The sequence below is a fragment of the Phaenicophaeus curvirostris genome, chromosome 14, assembly GCF_032191515.1.
Source record: "Phaenicophaeus curvirostris isolate KB17595 chromosome 14, BPBGC_Pcur_1.0, whole genome shotgun sequence".
In the NCBI taxonomy this organism is placed as follows: domain Eukaryota; kingdom Metazoa; phylum Chordata; class Aves; order Cuculiformes; family Cuculidae; genus Phaenicophaeus; species Phaenicophaeus curvirostris.
The window spans coordinates 13,824,814-13,850,952 of NC_091405.1; the positions used below are offsets into that span (position 1 = coordinate 13,824,814).

Genomic DNA, 26,139 nt, shown 5'->3' on the forward strand with positions numbered 1-26,139 from the left:
ACAGGTCACCCTTTTTGGAATGAATTTTAAGACTTGTGAAAGTTTAAAACTGATTTAAAACCCCACTTCTGCAGCTGTTTTTAAAAAGGAGGAAGGAAGGGCGCTTGAGGATGATGTTGGCTGTAAGACTGGGCATAGAAGGTGGAACTCACGATTATGCTTTGCCTCTAAAATTACCTCTTAGTTCAATTCCGTGCCAATACACGTGAGCAATTGCTAATCCGAGGGAACTGCAACACCGCACACCGTCCTGCTTGAGTCCAAGGCTACGCTGGAACCATGGGGTAAAAAAGGTGCAACATTTAAAAACACTTAGGGATGCGTGTGGTAGAACCTACGCATAGCACTGTGGGATTGTGTGGGAATGACTGATGGGAAATAGGGAAACATCTACTCGTCCAGGAGTTGCAGGCTCCATATACAACACTGCAAAGGTGCTGGCACTCTCCTCTGTGCCAGACAGTTGTGTCATCAGCCTGCTTTGTCTGCAGTTTTGGTAAGAGGGAATTGACTTTAAATGCTGCGAGTGTTCTAACTACGGTATCCTTTCAGGTAAGTCTAAACTCATTAGCTAGAGAGGGTTTAGTAATACCGTCTGTCTATGTAAATATGCTATATTCATGGGGTATTTTTACTTACCAGCAGCAGTGGGTTTGCTAGTCCCACTTTATTGTTCTGACATGTTTCTGAGCAGAGGGTGTTGTTTCTCAGAGAGAAGATTCATCCGCATTCAAAATCTCACAAAGCTGATCTTTTGTTAATTCAATCAGGCTACATCAGTTTTATTTAAAAAGTTTATTTGTCTTCCTCCTGACTGTAAGAGTTACACAGTAATTTTACAAAGGGAAACTTGTATGTTCAGATATGAATGATGCCCAAACCGAATTTAGATACAGAGTCTATACTTTGCTTTTACAAACTTAAGCGAGTGCCTGCACCATATACAGGCAAGTTTCTCACTTAATGCTTTGACCTTTCCAGACACTCAACAATCTAGGAAAAAAAAAACTTCAATGCTGCAGAGTTGCTTTAAAGTAAAAAGGAATGCAGAAAGAATAACTTAATACATTTGTGTAGCAGAAGTAACTAATACAAACCATTCGATTTCAAATGTCATCAGTTCCAAAATGTAATAAAAAAAGTAGTTTAACACACACTGTACACATGCTCGGTGACTGTACCTGAAGGAAGTTTATCTGGTTCTTAAACAGAATCAAACAGCTGTAAACTTAATGGCAGCTTCAGACTGTGACTGGACCACACTCATTTTCAGGGATGGTGATGGTCTTTTCAGGTTCTTGGAAGTCTGAAAGGTTACATCAGATGCCAGGTCAATTAGCACAAATAACTGGTAAGTGAGAGAAAAGCATTTACAACAGGGTACGCTCCTAAAGTAACTTGTTCTTTGTGCAGATAGTCCAGAACTTGTGTTCTGTTAACAGTCCAAGAAAACGCTGTCTGCGGGTTTGGTTTGCACAGCCTCGTGTACAGTGCTGTGAAAAAGAAATTGCTCAATAATTTTGAAATTGAGATTTCTTGAGCAGTTTCCTTAAAAAGGTAAGTTCCTGAAGTTATCCTGCTCTTTTCATTAAATAACATCTCAGCTGAAACTTTTAAAAAAACACGGTAATTGTGCGAATTAAGTTTCTTGAAAGGAAATTCTTACCTGCCTTAAAAATGGGACAAACACAAGCTCTGCGTATGCTCCTACCGTTTATGTGCCACAAGGGGGAGATCTGGGTCTGGCACTTGGATTTTTCCACTGACCGGACTCCTTAATCCAGCAAATCCAGTAGTTACTCTTGGCTGGATCAGTCCAGTCAAACTGATGCTGTCACCTTACAAAGCACTACAGCTGGCTGCCAAATACAGCAAAAGGAGTGCACAGCCAGAACTTGGAGAAGATGGAAGCAAAATGTCTTGTTTTAGCAAGGGAGGAAGTTAACTCTACTCTTGTAGCTTCACACTAAATGGAAAAACTAAAAAACTGAATGGATTGCCAAGCTTTAAAATTTGGCAGTGCTTAAGGTGAATGGTAAAAAAATTGCTTTATGTAGTTGAGCCAAAGTTCCCCACATGCAAAAGGTTAATTTTGGACTGAAACCAAGCACAGCAACTTTCCATTAGAAAGAGCATTTAAGAAGGGGAGAAGAACTGAAAGCTGGAACTGAGTTACTACAAGTTCTACCACAAGCCAGTCTAATGATCTACAGCTGTGGTTTTGTTTTAGTTGAACAGATGCTACAATACATTTTTGTATACTCACCCTCTGTCAAATCCACCCAGCTGTCTTCTGTATCGGGTAAAGGAATTGAAATTCCCATTGCTTTCCTGATTCCATATGTACTAACAATATCACCTGGAGTCACTTGTTGTGCAAGTTCTTTCAGGTTATTGGTTACCTTCTCCGCTAGAAAAGATAAGTGGACGTATTTATACGCTATATGTGCACATAAAAGCACTGAAATCAGCCCTTCACCCTGTAAACAGTTTAATAAAGTACAAGTGGAACTATGTTAAATAGCGTTCCTGCAACAGAAGAGTTTCATCGTGCTGTGTGCAATCATGCCAGACATACCAGGAACTGTACGAGACTGTTGAGAAGAAGAGGAGGAACGAAACAGCTGCTGACCAAGGTTTGCTGCCATCAAGAAACACCCAAAGTTAACAAGTAAGCTAATGGCATTGGGGCCCCCTAGTAGAGCTACTGGGAGTGAACCAGTGGCACCCACAGGGCACCTGGGTTTGCAGTAGCTGGCTTTCAGGATTTAGTTCTGTATGTAAACTAGAGACTGTTCTTGTTGCTAAATATGTGTTTTTTCCTTCAAGGAAGAAGCTGTACATTTAAGAAAGGTAATATTCGGTTTGGTTTAGACTTGGTATAATACCAACTTGGTAATATTTTTCCAATAATAAGGCATTTATCATAAGGAGGTGGTTATTTTACACCACATATGCAGTATCTGATACTGCACAAGTTTAGTTTTACTTGCATGACAGACACCCTCTGTACTCAGTCCTTTTAAGACTGTATGACTGGCATAATAAAAGAGACTGATAACTAGCTCAAGCCCAGAATAAAGCCAGCCTTACGCTAAGAACCTGGTACTGCTTAAGCAACCCCTGTTCAAAGACATTGTAAAAATAATAAAGTTAGAGGCATTTGGCTATAGTCTGCTCTCTGGCACAGAGAAAGCTCAAAATCAGTTCTGGGGAAATGTATTAATAGAGAGGAAGTACTTGTAATTACTGTTCAAAACTTTCATCTGGCTTTACATACATACAAAAAATTAATCTTCTAGGCCTGACAGTGCCCATATTCTGCACTGTAACTGTTAAACTTTTGTCTTTCTTGGAGTTGATACAAGTTAGGACTCAATCAGTTCTGCAAGAATGATGAGAAAAAGTGTATTTACCCAAGTGCATCTCTCTGTAAGACGGACCCAGAAGACAAATCATATTAGGAGGTGGTTTTGTACTTAGTCGTTCATTCTGAGCATCCTGGAGTTCTCTGAGAAGCTTTGTCGTTTCATCAAGTTTCCTCTGGAAGATTTCAGCCTCTGTTTAACAAAGAAAATAAAATCCTATCTGGTAAGAGATTATATTTACTTACATTTTTATATAAAAAAGGCTGGCTATGTGGAAGTATTGAGAAGTTGAAACAGTTACAGACGTATCAAAAGTACAAGTACCAAGAGTACTCACCCTCTGAATCAAACTCTTCAACAGGCAGGCCAAAGTTTGTAACTGCTTTTAGTGCTGTCAGTCTGTCGTTATGAGCAGACTCCAACCTGGCAGCAATATCCATTTCCATAATCTAAAAAAAAAAAGCAAAAAAAAAAAAAGCAGTAGGTAGTAATTTAGATAATATTTACATCAGCCTTGAAACAACAAAATTGTCTAGGGAAAATCAAAATACAAAGTTAGGTAAAATTAATCTACTCTACAACTAAATCGAACGTATAGAGCAAAAGCTGAAAAGACACCCACCAAATCTGCTAGATATTCTACCATTACTCAGGTTCCTGTTCTACTTCATGTTCAAATAGAAATTGGCATTGGCCACAAACACTGGGGGCATGTGCAAATGATGCGGGAATGTAAGACCAGCACCCCAATTAAAAAAAAAAATAAAAAAATCCTTGTGCTAACTTAAATCAGGGTTTATCTTGGGTCTAAGGCCAAAACTGAAAACCAGCCTGGGGCCTGGCTGCAGCTGAAGGCCTCAGGAAAGCAGCCCTTTCCCTGGCACTACTGCTGTGCTGCTTCTAATTGAACAACGTTAGAGTAGAAAGATTTTAGAGATGCATTGTGTGCCTTTAGGGTCACAAGGTATTTGAGAAGCCTTCTCAATGACAGCCATATATCATATAGCTATATATCTTTTTTTATACTTATATTACAAGTTCATGTTAAACAAAATCAGACTAAGATAGGAATAAAACAATGACAGCTGGCAACTAGATGATTTAATGCATGGTTAAACAAACACGAACAAAAATATATAAGGACTTTCTTCCAATTCTCTCGACATATACTCTTGTATTATGTTTTAACTTGTTTTGAGATTCAGGAGTCTCACATTGCACGTTTACAGCTGTCAAAGTGGGGCTGCACAGGCCCTATGGATGTAGGCAGTTTTATAACTGCAGGGTTAGGCAGTATTTAATTGTTACAGAAAAATTGTACCTTTACATCTTTTATTGCGTCACTTCTTTCATTTGGGTCTTCTGCTTCTTCCACTGGCTAAACAGAGAAAGGATGTTAAAGATGACATCAGTTTCTTCATCAAGTTCAAAGTAAAACCTCACAAACCCCAGTTTTGTAAGTGAAGTAAATACACCAGGTCATAATGAGCTTTCCCTGTAAACCAAGCTACAAAGTAGCTGTTTTTTTTGAGGGCTTTCTTCAGATACTAATGTTTACTAAGCCACATTTTTACAGCACACATTTTGTTGCTCTTTGTGAAGTTCATGTGCTTTCTCCCAGTGAGGTCACATCAGAGAGGCAGGAAGAAAAACAAAAATGGTTTATTAGATGCTGAAATGTGTTGTGTTTCCACACATAACTGTACTTTTCTTAATACTTGCAACTGTGGCTGCCACTATTGTGTGCTTGAATAGGGCTAAACTAGTAATGCTAAGCAAAAGTCTGAGCTGGAGCTAAAGGTTGATTTTTGAGCCATGAACTATTTCTAATATTAATTTAGCTACTGTTTGACTCACTAGTAAAAGGCTATGATCTCTTTATTTCAATAAACAACTTCGATGTGAAACTCAGATCAAGACTTTTAGTTAACAGGAACCGTCTGGTGGACATTCTCGACTAATTAATGGATTGTCAGTTAGGTTAACTCCTGTCAGTCCCTTTGATTCCAGTGATGTTTGGCACATTCAGGTACTGAAATCCCCTAAGAATTTGAAGAGCAGCTGTTTAGTACCTTTACATAGCACATATTTGAGTTTAAAAGCACTGCAGTGAGTAAAAGCAAAAACTAGTTAGAACTTCTAAATTGGACAGTGTCTGCTAGAAACACAATGAACTATTTGTGGAAATAGAAACCCTGTCCACGATCACCTCATTTCTAAACAAATTCTTATTGGTAATTTCTTACTAAATGGAACAGGGGCCAGTGCCAATGGGAGTGAAAGAGCAGATAGTGCAAGACTCTATCTCTACATACTGTATTTTGTTAATTTTCACATGTCACTAATTAACAAGCCAGAACAATCCCTTTCCAGAAAAGCCATTGGCTGGAGACAAAGATCAGTTTTGAATTTTACCAATTGAAAGGCAGCCCATCAACAGGATCAGCATCATCTTTCTCTAGGTTTATAGCTTGTGTGCTAAAACCAAAACCAGACACTTCACAAATCCACTCTTACCGTTTCAAGTTCTCTAAGAGCTCTGGAATGTCCTCCTTTAGTTAGGACATCAAGCAAACTATCAGCCATTAAGAAGGGATAATCTTGTGATTTCATCAAAAAATCATCAATGCTAGAAGATCAAGAAACAGATAAGGTAAGGATTTTCATACCAAATGTTCGATGGAAAAAAGTCAAGCAAAGTCAAACCAATATGTACAGCACAGAAAACACAAAAAGTAGCACAGAATTTAATTTGAGTGGGTTGCTTTAGTTTATCCATGCCTTTTGTATGAGGAACCCACTCAGCTTCCTAACTAAACCTGAAAAACTAGGAAAAGCATAGTGACTCTGGCAGCTGCATCAAACTGAGAGCAAACTTGCACAGGCACTTAAGTACAGTGCAAATGTGAAGTATTCCTGTGTTGTATGAAATTATATGAATCTCTAGTCTTTTTTTGACTCTCATAAAACAAAAAGACTTTAATGCTGGATTTTTTTATAATCAAGAAAGACAAACCCAAAGAGAATTAATTATTTTTACTGAAGTGAATAATATTAAAATCAAGCAGTACCCACACAATTTAAGAATGAAACCAAGAATCACTATCTCTGGATTCAACTCACCCACTACTACCATAGTAGTTTGGTCAGTATTTGATGATAACAAAGATGCATCTCACTCAGGGCAGTAATTAAGTTTGTTAATGTTAAAAAAATCCAGTTTGTATGAACATTTGTACCACTCAAAATTTTTTTGGCTTTCAACTTGAGTCCTTCAGAGTTAGTCATAAACATACTTAAGCTTTAGACTATATTCTTAAGTACCAGCAGCATCAAAATCCTTCAGTCTTGGCTAATTTCCCATTACAGGCAAATTATCTTATTAAATAAAGTATTTGTTTCTTAAAACAAACAAACAAAATAATAATAGTGACATCATTCAAGAGAAAAGACACGGCCCATTCTGCAGAGCTGCACATAAAGCTTCTGAATGTGAAATCTGTGATCTTAGTTTGATTACCTGGAAGATCCAGGATTAGAGTCTTCTCCATATGTTGAATAGATTAAGTCAGAATCTTCTTTGCTTATGTTGGCAAAGGTAGAATCGTACGTTGGAGCGTAAGAACTGTAGGGTCCGTAATTCAAGTATGTCACTAATGCAGAACAACAGTACTAATTATTACCTATGATATACACATATCAGATAAAAATGAAAAGGGGTTGTGAAACAATCTCCCCCAAAAGCAACTTTTAGGAACACCGTTCTTATGGTAAAAACAAATTTTCATGGAATATCATCTGTTCACACTGCAACCTCTCTATCAAATGCACTTTTATTTGTAAATATTTTATTAACAGTATTGTACGCCTTAGCACAATAAAAAAATTCTGTGTTCTTTCAAAGCTAGCAAAAACCTTTATCTGCTATAGTTCCTATTCTCAATACAGACAAGCATTTTGTTAAATACGTCTCCTCTTTTGTACATGCAAATTAAGCCAGGCTTTGGGGTGTGCTATTCAGTTTTGTGATAGATACCTGCAATAATGTGCTTTATCATGTAAAAAATAATTACAAACTATTTGTGTGCTAGTAATGAGATCAACATTTTGTTTATACAAGGGGTAAGATTTATATTTAAACAAAAAAATTCAGCACTTGCCTGGAGTAACCTTGTTTCTTTTATCTTCTTTGAATCCTTGTAATGTATTAACTCCTGACTGAAGTCGTCCAGCTGTCATACCCAGCTTTACAGGGCAGTAACCTGGTTCTACAACAGGATATATCAAAACACAGAAAAAATGACAGCATAGTTAAGTGACATAGGAAGACGCCCAAACTCATTTAATATTCATAGCCAGAAACTTCAGAATACAATGGAACAACTTTCAAAGGGCGTTTTCCTCTCCAAATGCCCTCATACTAAAGAGTGTGTGTAGTCGTAAACAGGAATCCAGTTAAGTATAGATGACCTAACCTAAACGTTAAGTTTTCAGTATCATTCTTCTTCCTGTGTCCTCCCCTACCAGAGGCTGCATCATTAATGAGGATCTGATCCTTGATGTGAAAGGCCATGCTTGATTTATTCTTCTTGAAATTTCCTACTGCACAAATAGCAGGGAGGAAGAAATCTGCAGCTTGAAAGTTTGCAGCTTGGTTTCTGTCTATTCTAGACCTTGTCAGTTCTGCTCTGAGATGAGCCGGTGGTTAAATATCAGGCACCTGCAGCCTTTTAGCTAGGGGCACTACAGCAACAGCATTGATATGATAAAATGATTTGGGACCTAGACAGGTCACAGTGGCCAACTCTGGATCACCTGTGACCTTTTGGATCAGCAGACTCTGCACTACATATAGGGACCAGACTTAAGGGGAGACCAGGAACACGCCCAAGCATATAGCAGGTAGTCTCTTCCAATAACAAAACATTTCTCTTGCAGCTCCCACAAACGGCTGACACCAAAGAGGGAGAAACAACAGTCACTGAGGGCTCCCTCCAGGTGGCTCCTAACAACAGCCACAACTGGTCCCCATGTACCTGCTCACTCAGCTGCAGCTTTTTAAATCCAGATCTCTGTCAGAGGGTAAAGAGGCAGTAGGTGTTTAGCCAGCAGTTGCTTATCTGCCTCAGCAAAGGAGCAGCAGACCAGGTAGGTGAAAGCAGCTTGTTACCTGCACTGTACCAACTTACCTCCTGCAGTAAGGTCAACTGGATTAAGAAGGCCCAGAGTTGTTGTACCATCTGGTTTTCTTCTTTCAAATTCACACTAAAATAAGATCAGACTATTTCAATTTACATATTCATTGAAATTCATGGTCCTTGGACTAATAAAAACATCCAATAAAACAGTTCTATCTCTAGGAACCAGAAAAGGATTTGGAAAGGTCACTCACACTCAGAGGTGAGTGCTGCTCTGTTTATATTTTCACTAAACCTTTATTATTGGTATAGGCACGAGGAATTAAGAAATTATGATAAATATTAATATTCCCGCATAGTAAATTAAATGAGCCTTAAGAAGTGCCAAATTGGGTTTCTTCTCCTGTTATATTAACAACCTTTGATAAGACACGTGGCTGTTTCAGAACTAAGGTGCTTTTTTTTTCAGGTCAGATTTGAATTATCTTCTTGAGGTTCCTACTGTTCATCTTTTTGTACTAGTTTATGTAAGACTCCTGAAAATTTAAGCTGAACTTGTTCTGCTGATGAAATTCAGCATGCAGTCAACTGATATGTCTTTTAAAAATTTTACAATGTTACATAGATGATTAGTCATGTAACTAATAAAAACACTGAGTTTCAACTAATATAAAACACTAAGCAAGCCTGGTTAGTGAGAAAATAAAAGGAGCTACACAATATATAGATATTTACCTGGCTGTTTGCAAGTCGTCTTGTTAGCTTCCCTCCAGATTCTCTAACAATACGATCAACCTGCTCTTGTTCCCTTTCCAAGCTATTGTTTCGCAATTTGTCTTCTAGTATTTCTTTGTCCTTCCTGTGAATAAAACCCCCACAACTTAGTTATGAGCTTTAATAGGCACCAATTGGCTGAGTAACATGAAAGGATACAGTGAAGAAATTGTTTTTGCCAACAATGCACATTGTTTTTGTGGACAAAAAAACTGACAAAAAAGAGTGCTGTATTAAATAAAGATGGGGAAAATACATGACAACGATTTATATCAGCAAATGCTTTTTTTATGTTAGGCACGGCAAAGGTTTCTGCATTTTGCTTACTTCAGCCATACCAATGTCCTAGTTGAGCACATTGCCAGATTATATGTTGTTACTCCCACAAAACTAACAAGGGTATTTTTTTGTAGAAGGAAGTCTTGGACACTCTGAATTCCACTATCTGCTATTTCAAATCTGCAAAAATAAAGTCACTAGTGTTTAAGAAGTTGAAAGTGGTATTTCTCGATATTAAGTATCCATTCTGTAGGAGTCTATTTGCATGTTTCTAATACAACTACTACTGCAAGAGAGCCAAAAGGTACCTGAAATTGGCTACATTGTTCTTAGTATCAAAACGTCTACAAGGTCACGTTTGCAAGCTTTCTCCAAAACACTACTACTGATACATGTTAAAACAAAATAACTGAAGGCATGGAATTGACGAGCAGTACAGGGCTACCTACCTAAAAAACTGCTGGTATCATAAAAGATTCTAAAGTTATTTTGGCATATAAGGATACTTTATATAAATGTTGCTCCCTTGAGATGAAGATGAGTTAGTGGATACGTAGCACCAGAAAGACAGAAACGCATATCCACTGGTCCCTAAAATTCATCTAGTTTCAGCAGCATTTAAAGGGTATATCTGAAATTGTTACTGAGATAATACTTCACTTTTTGTGTTCTTTGCTAGGTGTCTTGAAAGCCTTGGTGTCACAGTCCATAGGTTCTCCCTTGTCTTTCCCAGGACCATTTTCATCTTCCCCACTTTGCTGCGGTTCTGTCTTGTCCTTCTGCTTCCTTGTCTTCTGCAGGTCAGCCATGAATTCTATACTTTGTTTCAAGCTCTGAATTCTCTCCTAAAACACACCAAGATCCTTTTATTTGCTACTTGAATTCATCTTTTTCTAACCCACCCATTGAGAAAAATTTTATTTCAGTTCTTTCTTTCTTACACTAGTGATTACAAAGGCAGTTTAGAAAATGAAATTTTAAATGCAAATATTCAGTAACTGACCTGGTAGCAGCACTAAAGCATAAGCCTTAAAAAAATGTACTGTTTAAATTCTAATATGCAAGCACTTGATAAATATTAAACATATTTTTATTAGTTTTCTTAAGACCCCTGTAAGAAAACTTGAATGAAAGAGAGAGCAAAAAGGAAGCAGCATACTTTTTAAAATATTTTGGTTTGTATTTTCTATTACCTGGCTAAGTATCTTCATCCCTGAGTGAAGCAGTTTTTTTGCGGCTTTGTAGTAAATGGTATCTGGTTTGTTATAAATCATTGCATTAGTACACATCAATTTGAAGTTATCCTGTATAGACATAATTTTGGAATGACAGTTAAAATTGTGTAGTACATTATTTAAAAATCCTTGTTGCAAATGCAAGGTCTTGAGCATCAGGGAAAAAGACCTTCAAGGAACAGTTTCAATTAATGAACTAAAGAAATCTATTTTATTAAACCTTTAAAGAGGTAACAGACAGGCAAAGCCAATAAATTCACCAGACTTCTTGTTTTTGAGAGGCAATACATTAAAAAAGAGAATGTTAGCATTTCTAAGTAGAGATCTAAAATGACACGATGAAGGACAAACTGACAGGTTCTATTTAATACTGCATAAAACCTGGAACTATCTTTTTACAAACCAGAAGCTTTTTTTTTTTATTTCCAGAACCTGTTTGCTCACAAAAATTCAACAGGAAACATTTCTTCAGGCAGAAGTACTGGTTCTTTTGGCATCTTTGTATTCTCATAAAATACCAGAGTTCAAGTCAGTCAAGCAAAACACATCTCTAGTCAAAATAAATTTTACAGAATTACCTTTAATTCTTCTATGGACTGGTACTCATTGTTCTTGATCTTCTCTTTCATGGTACTAAAATCCATTGGGTTTTTAATGATCATGGAATAGCCAGGGGCAATAAAGTCAGTCACAGGAAATGAAAAGAAAGAACTTGGATCCTTTCTGTTAAGAAATGAAAAGACTGGTTTTTTATGTTTCAACTTATAACAAAGAACATATTGAGCTTCGAATTAAAAAGAAAGTAAAGGACTAAGCTGAAAATTAATCAGAAACACAAAGCTAGAAATGTCTTGTGTCAGCACAATCTTTCACTTCTGAAGTCTGGAAAGACCCATATGCAAATCCATATACCAAAAAAGCACTACAATCGTATTTTAGAAGTTAGTTCTATATTTTGGTAACTACCTGTGTTCCCAAGAAAATTAAAAAAAACCCAAAAATCCAAGCCCACTTCATTTTTTTTTTTAAGGTTTTGACATTTTGAAAGCTAGAATTAATTTTATAATGATTAAGTAAATGAAAAATAAAGGGAACAAATGTTGTAAGAATTGTCAATCTTGTCAATCATTGTTTACTCTGAAATTAACAGAGGGAATGCTTGTTGCTAAAAGTTTTGATAGAAGCAATGTATTTATAGTTATGCTCATTTTCAGGTTATATAATGTTAATATTTTGTTCTGTGCTGAAAAGAGTTTTGGTGATCTCCAGCATGCACTGATGTTCCTGGATGCTTCTAACAGCATTAAACCTAAAGACAGTTTGTATTTTCTCCTTTAGATCAGAGACACCTGTTAAGCTGGCAAGAATATTTCCTCCAGAGCCATTGTTTTTTGGTTTTTTTTTGTTTTCACTGAATTCTGCAGCATGAGACTGGGTGAGACCCTTGGCGTTTCGAGCCTTTTTCCTGAGGCTTACTTATAACTTGTGGATTTTTGCTCCAAGTTACTATAGAAGAGTGAAAAGCGTTTTGCTACACATTCCTTTTTATAGTAAATAATGCTAAAATAGGAGAACTTGAGGTGAAAGAAGCTTCGTCAAGTTCATTCCAAACTCTTGTACTTCTCTGAAAAAAACGATCTTAAAAACAAAGCATCACTTTAATGGAAAGGTGTACGACTTTTGAAAGATATTTAAAAGCACTTTTTGAAACTTCAGGTGTTCATAAGAAGCCTAAGCTAAAGAGAAGTTATAAGTATGCATTCTTAAACCAGTACTTAAATTCCTAAAATAGTCCTGTTAACAAAGTACTCAGCAATAATATTCTCACTCAGCTTTTCACATGCCTCTTCCCTTAATGTATGTTATTTTCATTTGATAGCTCGGAAAGCCTGTAGCACAGACATTTACCTCTGCAGCTGCCTCATGAGTTGATTCAGAGCTTCCTGAAGTGGTGTCTGCTCTACTTCTAGACCAAAAAGAAGCAGGAGGAGAAAGGGTGTGAGATAGAGCTTGACTGCAAGAGGTACTAAACTTCCAAGACATTAGAAATCAACTTAAAAAAACTCATCTAACTTAAGCATTAATCATAAATGAAAAGAATACAGGGGAAAAGCCACAACATATGCAGAGGATCCGCTTTTCTCATTGGCCCGACTTAAATTCTGCTCTCTCTGACACAGGTACCATTCTGTGCACAAAGTAACATAATTTCAAATTTCTGTATGAGATGGGGATAAACACAGATGGCAAAAGGTGTTGTCACTTGTTATAGAAACAAAGAACAACAAAATGCCAGTCAACTGAAGAAAACTAGAATTGGCAAGAGAATTTTTTTTTCTACCTTCCTGTTTTGACAAGGTACTTGTCAGTGGTTTCTCTGGTGGCAATTCCAATCTGACGGGAGTCTGACACTTCACCTCCTGCTCTCCTTCACTGTCCACATGGTCTCGGTCTCGTTTCCTTTTATCCTCCTAGAAAGAGAAAAATTGCTACAGGAACTTAAGGGAACCTACAAAACTAGTATTACTGTACATAACGATCTCTGGATTGTTTCAAAAGAACCTCATACTGTTTAAAAAAAAACAAAACAAAACCCAAGTAGTTAAAACCTTTCTATTCTTTGTGTACCGGCTCCATCTGCTGGGCAGTAAAGCAATCCAGCTATACAATGCAACGTATTGTAGGGTACTATTTATTTTAAAATGTGACAGCCTGCCACTTACAGCCCAACAGGAATGACTCTCTACTCTTGTCTGACAGAAGAATTGTCTCCAGTGAAGCCGCTAGGATGACTTTTGAAGGCTTTAGAAAAGCTAGTAAAAAATAGGCAGGAAATTTAAAATTTGTGCCGAGGTACTTGTAGTATTTCAAACAAATGTGTTATGTTATGAACTATGGGAGGGAAATGCATTTTTTCTTTTTAGTTAAGAACTTGTAAACTATTCTTTCTGTTTTACACAAACGGATTTACTTAGATGCAGAATTTTTCTTCCTCTTTATTTTCTGTGCTCTTATACTTTCCAATACTTTTTGACAGATGAGAAATTTCAGATGACTTCACTCACCTTTTTGTAATAAAAGCACCCAGAGAGAAAAGAAATCGGCAAAACTAATATCTCGAGTTTGAATTTATTCCAATTTAAGCTACAGTCACGTCTGCTCGCTTTTTGATGTGAAGATTAGAGAAAGCTGAAGCATTTTATTTTCTAAAACGCACTATCGTCAACACGCACCTTAACTTTTCTCTTTCTTTTTTCCTTTTCTTCTCCGGGAACTTGTTTCTCCCCTTTCTTTCTCTTTTTCCTTTTTCTGTCCTTGTGTTTTTCATGTTCGGATTTGTCATCGTACGCGCTGGAATCCAGCCCCGCATTTCCAGTTCCAGTGGAGAGCTCGGCAACTTCGCTCCCTCCAACTTTCAGCACCAGCTTCAGCGGCTTCTCCACGTACTCTTAGAGGAGCAGAGAACAAACCCGGGTGAGCGCGGCGCGACCCGGCCTCTCCCTCCCGAGGGGCACCGGGGCCGCCACGGAACCGCGGCTCGTTTTCTCCCCGGGCCCCGCAGCCGCTTCTGCCACCGACGCCCCCGCTCCCCCCTCAACCCCGGGGCGTCCGAACCGCGTCGCCCGCTCGCCCACCCTCGTAGGGGTGCTTGTCCGACTTGTGCTTCTTGTGCTTCTTCCCCATGGCGGACCAGGCCGCGCCGCTGCCGCCCAGAGCGGCCCCGCGCGGGGCCCGGCGCTGCCGACAGCGCCACCTGCCGGCGCGGAGGGCGGCGCGGCTGCCGCTGGGGGCGGGAGGGGCTGGCGGCTTCCGGGGGCGAGCGGCCCCGCGCGCCCCCTCCTCTCGCGCTCCCCCCTCCCTCCCTTCTCCCTCCCTTCTTCCCTTCTGTCTCCCTCCCTCCCTCCTTCCCTTCTCCCTCCCTCCCTCCCTCCCTCCCTCTCTTCTCCCTCTCTTCTCCCTCCCTCCCTCCCTCTCTTCTCCCTCCCTCCCTCCCTCTCTTCTCCCTCCCTCCCTCCCTCTCTTCTCCCTCCCTCCCTCTCTTCTCCCTCCCTCCCTCCCTCTCTTCTCCCTCCCTTCCTCCCCCCTCCCTCCCTCCCTCTCTTCCCCCTCCCTCCCTCTCTTCCCCCTCCCTCCCTCTCTTCCTCCCTCTCTTCCTCCCTCCCTCCCTTCCTCCCTCCCTTCCTCTCTCCCCCCCTCTCTCCCCCCCTCTCTCCCCCCCTCTCTCCCCCCCTCCCTCCCCCCCTCCCTCCCCCCCTCCCTTCCCCCCTCCCTTCCCCCTCCCTCCCTCCCTCTCTTCCCCCTCCCTCTCTTCCCCTCTGAGTGCCTGAACTGGCCAGTTTTGGAAGCGCATCCTTCATCATCAAGTTAGAAAAGTGAGGCAAATACACGTGTATGGTCCTTTACAGGCTATAAAATAATTCAGGTAGAAATCGGGACCTCGTGGGAGTGGTGGAATTTGACGCGTTTCCCTGGCGGTGCTTCTCGATGCAAGAAAATATTTTTCGAAATCAAACCCAATGCTGATCGTCTGGTCTTTCAGAGTTAAAAGTATATTTGCTGATATTTCATTCAACATCATCAGTTTCACCTGCATTGTTTAGGTGTTTTCTTCTCACACCTGTAGCAAAACTTGAAATTTCATCTCAGGCTCGCAGTGCAGAAATAAACTGTGCCTGCTTTGAAAGAGACCCTTTAACTTTTTTCCTGCACAATAGTCCTGCAAGTATTCCTCTGGTTTGTTCAATCATATGTGATATTTTCTAGCCAAAGAAAATAATAGTTGTAAATTAGAGGTTTAGGCTGTGTGTGGCTGTACATCTACACAGCATTTATTCTGAAAGCTTAAGAATTTGGAGAAAACCTCTTGTCCATTGTCCCTTCAGTCACTGGGAATTTAATCAGATGTGACAGCTTTGTTTTCCATTTTACTGGTTAGATTTACTGCCGTTTGGTAACCTACTCAGAGAATTGCGTGGGTGGTGCTCTGGAACAAACCACAACTTTCCCCCTTGATCTTACTCCAGTAGTTTGAAATTCAGCTATAATAGAGACAATTGTTTTTCTAATTCACATCTGAATAATTTAGTGCTTTTATTACATATGCACTGAATGTTCTTAAGCATACTTCAGTAGAGAGGAAAGGGCTTTTGCTCAGGATGTGGCCACATGTAGGAACAAGACCAGTAAATATTTAAGGGACATGTTTTATGGAATGAAAAAAAAAAGTTGCTATATCCTCCATTCCCACAAGGGGACTGGCAGACTTTCTAAGTTTTCTTTTGTGTTATATGGCAAGACCGTTTGTTTCATTGTTATTCTGAAATTTCCGGACTAATCTTGTCCTGGATTTAATGAAATCTAAGAGAATTATGCATAAACAAGTAATGTGAGATATTGCCAACGTTGCCCTTTTTAGCCTCCTGGTTGACTAACATCCCCTGGGTCAGAGAAAGATACTTTTTCTTAATTGTTAGTGCAGGACACGTACACAGAATACACATTGGTTTTGCCATCCTTATCTCTAGCTTTCTTTTCCAATTTAAAGATAATATTTCTTTCCTCTCAAAAAAACCTAGCATTTGCACGGAAGAGACAATAATGCATGTTGCTATCACTGTTGGCCATTAACAGTAATGGAGAAAGTGTTTGAAAATAGGTATACAAGTATTTTCACATGTACATCTTTCCAGTTCTTAAAGAGCTTGGGTTGAGTCCTATGGATAGCGTAAGGTCATATTTGTGTATATTCTTTTAACGAGATATCAAATAACGTCATTGTTTAAATTGGTCATAGTTTTTTTTCCAAAAAAAAGTGCAAGTAAGCATAGTCATTTGTGAGTTTTTCTTTGGTTGGTATGTACAAAGCATATCAAATCTAATTTAGTGTTAACTGAGGTACAAAAAACTTGCTGAAACCCTGTCCTTTCAAATCACTAGTGTCGCCCAGAAGGAAGAGGTAGATTCTGGTAACAGGACATAAATGAAGAGACCACTGCAAAGTGCAGGAGACAAGTGAGTTAAAATCTCTGGAAGAAAGTTTCCGTGAATGTACAAGCATGTAGAAGCTTGGGAGTTTTTCCTAAACGGGTTTGGTTTGTAGTCTATGACACAGAAACTTTCTAGAGTGGCAGATGGAAGTTTTCTGTTAGTTTGAAGAGGCAGTCTCATCATTATGATGCATTTTCTCTTTTTCGCTTGAGCACTGAAGTGGTGCATGTTTTGGGGCAGGTAAGTCCTGTCTGAAAACACATCATAAATTATTGGAGGTGAAGAAATGGCACTTTATTTTGTCTAAGAAAAGAAAACCTAATTCACTTACTCATGGTAACAGGCAAATATCTGTTTCTACCCCAAGATCCTCAAGAGTGTAATAAACTATAAGATTGTGATTAAATCATAATTATGAATCATTACCTTATTGCCCATAAACAGTTGTATTGATCATGTTAGATGCATGTATATTTGTTTAAGTCCATGTTTTGTAAATATGTTTCCTGTGATCTTGCCCAAATCCTATGGGCACTGCTTTTAATAACTCTCTTCTGAAGTGATTTTATGCAGCTGAAGAAATACTTGTTGCACACCTTGGAACTGAAATAGCAAAAGTTTTGCTAGACATGCATGGAATTGCATGAAAATTAAACATTTATGACCTTGTGTTTTGGCTGCTGTTGCTGCATAGGTTGGGAAAATCAAACACAATTCAGGCTGGTCTGCATAGCTTCCCTCAAGAGTGGAGATGGATGGACGCGTGGGACTTATCCATCATCCCTGCTTCTTCCTAGTCACGTGGAGGATTTGGAGCAAAAGAAAGGAGAAACCTGAGTAGTGAACAAGTCAGAGCTGAAGCCTGCCTTAGTAGTTGCAACAGGTAATTTACTTAGGGACCGGATACGTCACAGGCTGAGACCATTTTTCAATGCAAAGTATTGTATCCTGTGGTGACTTGCTCCAGCCCTACCCGTTTAATCTTCATTCCCTCTCCCCATTCTTTGCATTTAGCTAGTCCTTTCTCAGTCCAAATCACACTTATATACCTGGGCAGGCGTAGTTGAAATCTTCATCTCATTACTTTGCTTAGCAGTTAAATTCCTCCACTTCAAGCTTACTGTAAGCTGTTTAAAGCAGCAGCTATCATTGGGTGGACTTCCTGGAACAAATAAGAAACAGAAGCTTCCTCCTGTGATTGTGGTATGCTTCTAGCCACATAGCAGGGGAGTAGCTCTGTTTCTGTGCATGTCTAGCTCAAATCTATGTGACTGCTGCATGCAGCCTGGCTACTGTCTTTGTACAGTGCTTGAAACAAGGTCCAAAGTTTTGCTTGGCATTTGCTATAATTGTATTGAAAGAAGTGTCTCTCTCAGGCTTGGAAGAGTATTTAACTCTTAACATGGTTCTCTCAGTAAGATATCTTAAAGAATACATTATTTTAACATAAAAATAAATTCTAGCTCAACATTGTCCAAATGGTGAGCTAAATGTTTTCTAAACATACAACAGATTTTCATGCTGCCTTGTAGCTGTGCAAGGTTGGGCATTGAAAACAAGGATGGAAAGTATGAACTCTAGTTTTAGCAGATGGGTGCAACCTAATACATTTTTTGTAGATGTAACCAGTTTATATTTAGTATCAATTTTGGGTCTGATCCTGTTGCCTTCATATGTGTAGTCCTGCTTATTTCAAAAACCTGCAAGCTTTGTGTGTTCAATTAAGGTATTACAAGACTATTCTAAATTTCCTTGATTCACTTGCTTGGCCAGATTTTATTTGAAATCCTAAACCACTTTTTTTTTCTGTAGTATATATTTTAATTACTTTGTCATATTTTAAATTTAATGAAGTATCTGAAAATACCTGTATTCATTGCAGACCTATCAGACTATTCTATTATTCACTTGTACCACCCAGATAAGGGTGGAGTTCAACTTTTTCCTAGTAAGTTTTAAGTTGCTGTAAGAGGAGAAATAGATAATTGCTTTTGCTGTGCACTTGTAAGCTATGATAGGAGAAAGTTTTGTGCAAGTGTCCAGCTGAATCTGTCAGTTTATGCTCCAGTCAGTTTTTTTTATCTTAGATACCAATTTAGCTTTTAAATATTATCTTGTTTTTCATAATCATGTATCCAGAGGAAGCACAGTGATCAGAAAAAAATAAGAGCATTAGGCCACTTGGTGGTGTAATATGCAAAGGAAAAGGAGCCTATCACACTCAAGTAAAGGAAATGTACATAACAGACCATTTTTATTTGCTTATTATCTGATTGAACGCAGCACAAGATATTACTATGAGTGGTTACTTTTTAAAGACCTTTCATTTCAAGCAAGTAGTCAAGTACGTTTTGTAGGATAGATTCTGGTTTTAGCTCTGCTCTTACGGAAGATGTTTATATTCAAGATAGTAATTTTCCGCCAGTTGGTACAGAAATCCTGAACCAGTTCACAGTGAAAAATCTATGATTTAAAAATGGAGAGGGCCACATGGAATCTGCAGCCCCCACCTGTGTGTGACTTCAGTAACAGCTTTGGTTTTCACCTGGTGTTCCTCACATTCACAACAGGTGCCACGGTGTCTCTTTGACTCTTTGTATTTTATACACAACTGAGAAGCTCAGGAGAAGCTGTGGCATTGCATTGCATTGCTTTGGGGGATATCTTGAACTGCACAAGCTGTGGAAAGAAAGCAGAGTGATGTGGGCCACCAGACCAGTGCACTCTCCTGCAAATACATACACCTGCCAAAGATACACATGAGTTTGCATGGCAATCCTGAAACACGCGCACACTTACGCAGTGAATAGCAAAAGGGAGGGTGATGTGTGGAAGATCGGGTTGATGTGGCCAGTTTGCTTGTCTTCATGCAATAAGAAGAATGAAAGGACCAACCTTCCTTTGCTTTTTAGTTCAAACTTCTCTTAGGCAGGTACAAAATATTTAAGCTCAGCAGGATGCCACAGCATCTGCAGAGCAGTGTGTACAGAGACAAAAATTTATACTGTATGCACTGGTGTTCATGTCAAGGGAGAAAAGTGAGAATAAAAGAATCAGTATAATGCTGCTCTTCAAATTCTAGCAGAAGTAAACATTTTCCATGCTAAGTGGGGCTGGCTAAGGAATGTCAGTTTTAGTCAAACTGTTATTCTGAAATGGTGATGAGAATTTTCTTTTCTGGGGGAAAGAAAACAAAGAAAAAAGGAGTAAGTTTGCATTCCTGTTTGACAGAAACACTGAAAAAACAGTTGAGTTTAATTTTCAGATTGAGGAAGAGAAAAGTAAAGACATTTGGCTGGTATTTAGCTTGAGTTTGGTTTGGCTTTTTAACCTCCAGCCTACAAATTAAGTAAAATTTTAGAACAAGTTAAAATTGGGCTGTTGAGATTAAACTGAAAATATGATTTAGCCTTGTCTTTGATGATGGTATCAAATCTTGGTACTAAAGTAAGAAACAGGTACTTACTAATTTTAAGTACAAGTGACTAGGGTACCGTCCAAATGGGTACTAACCACCTGGGACCCTGGCTTAGGTGAATTTATTTGTATTATATTACTATACTCCTCTGCCAATCCAGAATGTATAGTTGAAGTGAGAGCTTCACATGTTGTCTGTAAGAACTGTAAGGAGGAGCTTACTCTTCAAACTAGCATGGAGTATACTCCTGTACTTCAGAAGACAGACATCATCAGTGATGGTTGATCTGTTTCTTATCATGCTTGTTGGTGTGAGTGATGACATCCTGAAATATTTTAATTTTCCCATAACAAGTCAGGTGGCAAATAATTGATCTTCTAATGCTATCATCATCTCCCAAAACTTTCAAAGGATGTTGGTGACCAAGGATGTAGTGTGGATGGGGAACATGCAATTTGTGGCATAATTCTATAGATGCTGTGATATCCTACACTATTTTGTTCTCTGACTGAAAGCTTGGAGGAGGGCAGCATAAACATTGTGTGCTGTAAGATCACTTGACGTTTTAGATTGGTAATTATATGTAAATAAAATAATACTATTTCAATACCCAAATATTAAGGGTGTGTTATAGGCTGTGAATCTTTTATAAATTACTGCTACCTAGAAATTACTAAGAACTTTTGGTTTAAACTTCTGGGTTTTGTTTTTCTTTTATTCTGAACTGACTCAGTAGAATGCTGATACTTTAGAAGAGATTGGCTGGGATTAGAAAGTTGACAGTTGCAGAAAGGAAATGAAATAAAATGAAAATGAGGTGACATTTGTCCAGCTAGGCTGATTTGCTAAAACTCTGCACCAATTTTAGTTCTTCCAAAGTCTTTGCGAGTAACGTAGCCTGATGTGAAATGAAATGGATGAAGTCTGTGGGGAGGAACGTGGCTCTAATGTACTCTTATTATACTTCTCTTTATTATGTTGCTCTTCTATTGAAAGCATTTGCTGAAGAAAATGTATTAAATAGCAACTATACAATCAATTTTTTGATCACTTTTAAATAAAAAGATAGCTCATTTGCTCAAGGGAATGGGGGGAAAGGAGTTCAAGGATTTAAGGATGCAGCTATTCAGATAGAGTATGTTTGGTTAGACCTAAATTCCTTATGTCACTGCTCATTAATGTTGTTGTACCAAGTGTTTATGCATGAGTGTCCGAGAAGAACTGAATGTGATCAATTCAGAATGGCTTTGTCAGGCTGCATGAAGAATTCAATTTACAATGTATATGGAAATGCATGCTTTATGATTTATTCTGACAGGGTATTCACATTGCTGCTTTAAGTATTTCTCCAAATCTTTTCACAGTAGATGATCAGTTAGTGCTTTACTTCTTATTTTTATTAATTTAAAACATGAAAACAACAATATGGCCACTTCTCATAAGATTTCTATGTATCCTATGAAATGAAATCAATCAGATCCATGATCTGTCTAATTCTGTCACCAACAGGATCTTAGGAGATCTGCCTGTTCTGGTGATTTCGTTGTTTCCCCCTCTAGTAGAAGGTTAACAAAATTACAGCACTCTAGGCCCTGGGGCAAGAATCAGATTCTGATCTTGGCATTAGAATGGACTTCTTGTGTAGGTTTTTGTAAACCCTTCTTTCTCTTCCACAGTCTTCACATCACCAAAGGAGACTGCCAATTCTAGAAACTACTCATCTTCACAGCTTATGAAAGTTTACATGCGTTGTGACATGATTATATCATGATGTTACATCCTGATGTTGAATATTTATCTCTCTGAGGGACTTTGTCTTGCATGCTGAGTGTGGAACGATCCAACTTGATTTGAAGTTTTAAGCTCATGTTTTGGTTTTCAGCTATTTTATGACAGGTGGTTCCATAGGCTGATCAGGCAAGAAGGTGTTTTCTTTCTTAGCGGTATTTAAATTTTGTCCTTAGTTTCCTTCACATGCCCTTGTTTTTCCATTTAGGAAAGCATGAATTTTAGTCATAGTAGCCATGACGTCAAATTTTATTGGAAAACCCTGACTGATTTTGTTTAATATTGGGCCAGCAATATTACTGCAAATGGTTGTTTCAGGTAATCTAAAGGGGAGTGTTGCAGATGTTTTTTCTGCTTTTTATAGAACGTGTTTCTCATTTTGCAAGTGGATGCTAGAGAAAAAGGGCAATGCAACTTCAGAAAAATAAATTAACATTTTTTCTTGATTTAATTGGGGGCATAAATATAAGAGTCATACTTATTCTACTGAAACATTATATTTATTGTTACCTGCCAGAATTCTTGCTTTATGGTACAGAGTAACACTTCACAGTTGCCAGGTTTCACTGGAGATGAAGTGATAATCTCTGGCTGTAAGTTGTAAATTGCTTTGGGATAAAAGGTACTGCATAAATGTAAATTGTTACCTTATTAAATGCAAGTGTAGCATAACATGGTTTTCAAATTACTAATGAGTATTTTCTTTGCAAGTCAGATGGCTTTTTAAAGATAAAATAGCACTGGGTTTATTTAGTCAATCTGGAAGTTTCTTATCTAGCACATTATGATACTTAATTGCTATAAACAAACATTATTAGGAAGAATTGCAAGATAAACTAAGATAAAGTTTACAGTATTTTTATTAGTCTTAATGTTTTGATTACCAATCAGGTTGCTTGTTTTTCTGTTTAAACTAAAATAAACATTTTATGATAATACCCACTAAAATACATTTTTGGTCCCATTGCTGTTTTTGAAAACGCACAGAAGTCAAAATGTCATAGAATCTATTCTGGATGTACGACATGGTTAAAGATGTTAACATTAAAGACACTGTGAAGGAGAAGAACATTTGGGTGTTATTTAACTGAAGTACTGATGCAGACCAGTTAAAGAGGCTTCTGTATCATACGTATTACTCCAGCTCCTCACCCCCATGTATATGCTTGGCTTTTAATAGGATGAAGGAACAAACATCAATGAGACTGTAATTTAAATGAGTGTTTTCATCGGTAGGCTACAAGATCATCTAATTCAGTCTCATTGTGGCTTTTAGGAAATGCTAGGATCTCAGTTCCACCTGACCAACTTCACCACTCATTTGTGCAACTGTGAGAGCAAAAATACATGTTTACGTACCAACCACGGCAAGTATTTTGTTACACAGACTTAATTTATCCGGGGAATAAATGGAGGAAAATAACAAGGTTTTAAGTAGAAATTACTTAGGAAGAAGGACAATAGGTGAGCATGTCCTTGTATGTGGAGCAAATGAGGAGGGGAAAACTCCCAGATAATTGGAAATTGTGAAGTTCTGTTACAGTTCTGAGAAAACTAGTAAGAAAAACTTTATGGGAAAGGATAAGACAAAGCAGCAAAAATCCATTAAGCCTTAAATAATGGTAAAAGAGGTATTCTCACAGCATGTAATAACTAATCTTTGTTAGACATTGAACTTTTAGCAGGTCTAACATTATTTCATGTTGTGCTGAACTACACTTCAATGACAATATGTACTTATATGTTTTTAAGAATATTTAGTAATGTATATAAATGATGAAATTATATGCATATGCATTTTAGCAAGTCTAGTTTCATTCTCAGAGCATGTTCACATCAGGTAAACACTGTCATTATCTGTTTTGATTTGATTCATTATAATTCTGACATAATACATGATGTAAATCATAGGAAGGGGATAATGCTAGTGCAGCAATAGGCAGTATGGTGAAAACTGAAACTATGTTTGTATTGCTAAGCCAACCTCGTGGCTAAAATGGAACAGAAATGAGTAACTTTGCGCTTGGCCTGAGTACACATAGGTGATAAAAGCTGAACGAGTATTAAGTAGCTATAAATAGCTGTACCAAAATGAAGTTGTGGCTGAGTCCTGTATTGGTACAGCTAACTAAGGCAGCAATGAAGGCAGAAATGCTGTGGGTACTATTAACCTGTAGTCTCTGTAGAATTTTTTTGTTGCAGTCGTCTTTTTTTTGCTGTATCACCATAGTAACTGTAGGAGCCACTCTACCAAAGGTTTACAATAGCTTCTATTTTAACAGCTTCCTACCTCATCCCTGACAGTCAGATACAAACTGGCATGCTGCTTTGGGGAGAAGCAGTGAAGAAGTGTAGGCAAAACTAATAGTATTTAATTTAGGTCCTCTACCCCCAGTTAAGCATTGTAGTTAAGCATGACTTTAAGAGTTAGGGTTCAGAATTCAAAGGTGGAATTGTATGTGCAACCTTGCCTTTGGTGTTTGCTTTTATTTTATTGGGCAAGAGGATAAAGGAAAGTGTGCTGGTTTTGCTGTGCAATTTTTGAGATTTTTTTTACATGGAATTCCTGATGGATTTAACGTACTGGAATATGTAATGATGTTTCCTATATAAGTAAATATTGTTCAGGTATTTTACTTCATATTTCTGTATCTATGCAATCAAAATGAAGTTCCTGTTTATGCAGTAGTCCATTAAGATGCTCCACTTTATTGAGGAGTGCTAGAATAAAGGCTTATCGTTAGAGCTGAGGGATAAATACCCTGCATAGATAGGGAGCCATGGTGAACTAGCATCTCTAATTAGAGAGATTGGCTGGCTTAAGCACACATTACATAGTGGGGCTGCAAGTCTGTCGAGAAAAGGAGAGATATAGTCTGACCCCAAATCTCACATAAGCCTTGAGTTACACTGATTTTTTTTTCTCCTTCTAATGTCATTAATTCTATTTCTTAACTAGTATTGCACCATGTTCCCTCTCCACTATTTTTGTTTTCTGTCATCTCTTGCTGAGTATATTAGGTTGTTGCACAGTATGTGATCTTGAAAGACTTCTGATACTAAATATAAACAAAAAGCAACGGTTTAAGCTGTGAAATGATAATAACTGCTAAACCCAGAAGGATGTGAAGTATAATAGCTTTATTCTATTTGTTTCAAAGTTATTTTCTGATTTTACTACCACTTCCAACTTACAAAAATACTGTGTTCAGGACAGCTACGTAAAAAATGCTAGATTCATAAATTGCATTCCTTGGTTTATCCTGTTTTTTGAACGTGTGTATATTGCATTTGGCTCTGGTCTTTAAACCAAACATGCAGATGTTCCACAGGTTCTGGATGCCTGACTCTGTTTTGCCTGACCACCTTCCTACTTTCCTGGAGTTATCTTGGTGTAGTCCACTGAAATGATTAAAATAAGCATTATTTTGTGAAAAAAGGAATATCACATAAAGCGAGTCTGAGCATTTATGAAGGATGAAGATAACATGAAGCAAACAGCTTCCTCAAAAGGGAGACAGTATTTATTTACCTTAGGCTCTCATGGTTCTGCCATGGGAGAGTAGTGTTAAAGCATTTCACAAAAATACAGCGCTTCTTTAGCACAATGACATATTTAGCAGTCTCCTCAGGCTGTTTTAGACTTTCATTAGAACTATATCATGCTATCAAGGATGCTTATTTATACATCTTCACGAACTGATTTAAAAAACAGAATAGTTGTTTTTCTAGGGTAAATTTGGAGTTGAAATTCTGATGTGATATTCTCACCTGGTTTACACAGGTGAATAGTTGCTTTAAGTGTCCTTCAAGTACATTTCATTTTATAATGAAGGACTAGCATGGGCTATTCTTGACTACAGATTATATTATTTTTGTTTTAATTCTTTGGCAGCTATTCACTGAAGAAGTTCTGAGTGTTTTGCTGTATAAACCATCTTGATGTCTAGAGTCTTTACATTTACAACTAAAGGAAAGAAAGCATTAACTGGCCCAAGGTGTGCTCCTGTCTCATTCAGCTAAACTGGGAAGTAAGGGTGTAAACATTATGAATTCTGTTAGCCAATGGGCAGGTAATTAATTAATAGCCCTTTCAGCTAAATGCATGATTCTTCACGCCTTGAAAGAGAGTTAGACTTCCAGTTGACTCT

General features: G+C 38.1%; 1 protein-coding gene across 1 annotated transcript; it reads right to left on the minus strand.

The window, feature by feature from the left end:
* Positions 1 to 780: 780 nt before the first annotated feature.
* Positions 781 to 14,521, minus strand: BRD7 (bromodomain containing 7). The gene is made up of 17 exons (XM_069868735.1): positions 14,430 to 14,521; positions 14,028 to 14,242; positions 13,136 to 13,265; positions 12,703 to 12,760; positions 11,373 to 11,517; positions 10,753 to 10,863; positions 10,220 to 10,404; positions 9,242 to 9,365; positions 8,558 to 8,633; positions 7,529 to 7,636; positions 6,889 to 7,021; positions 5,886 to 5,997; positions 4,690 to 4,746; positions 3,706 to 3,817; positions 3,417 to 3,560; positions 2,267 to 2,410; positions 781 to 1,306 (listed from the first exon to the last, which is right to left on the minus strand). The coding sequence occupies exons 1-17, from the start codon at positions 14,476 to 14,478 to the stop codon at positions 1,242 to 1,244; spliced, it is 1,968 nt and encodes a 655-aa protein (XP_069724836.1). The 5' UTR covers positions 14,479 to 14,521; the 3' UTR covers positions 781 to 1,241.
* Between the last annotated feature and the right edge of the window lie 11,618 nt (positions 14,522 to 26,139).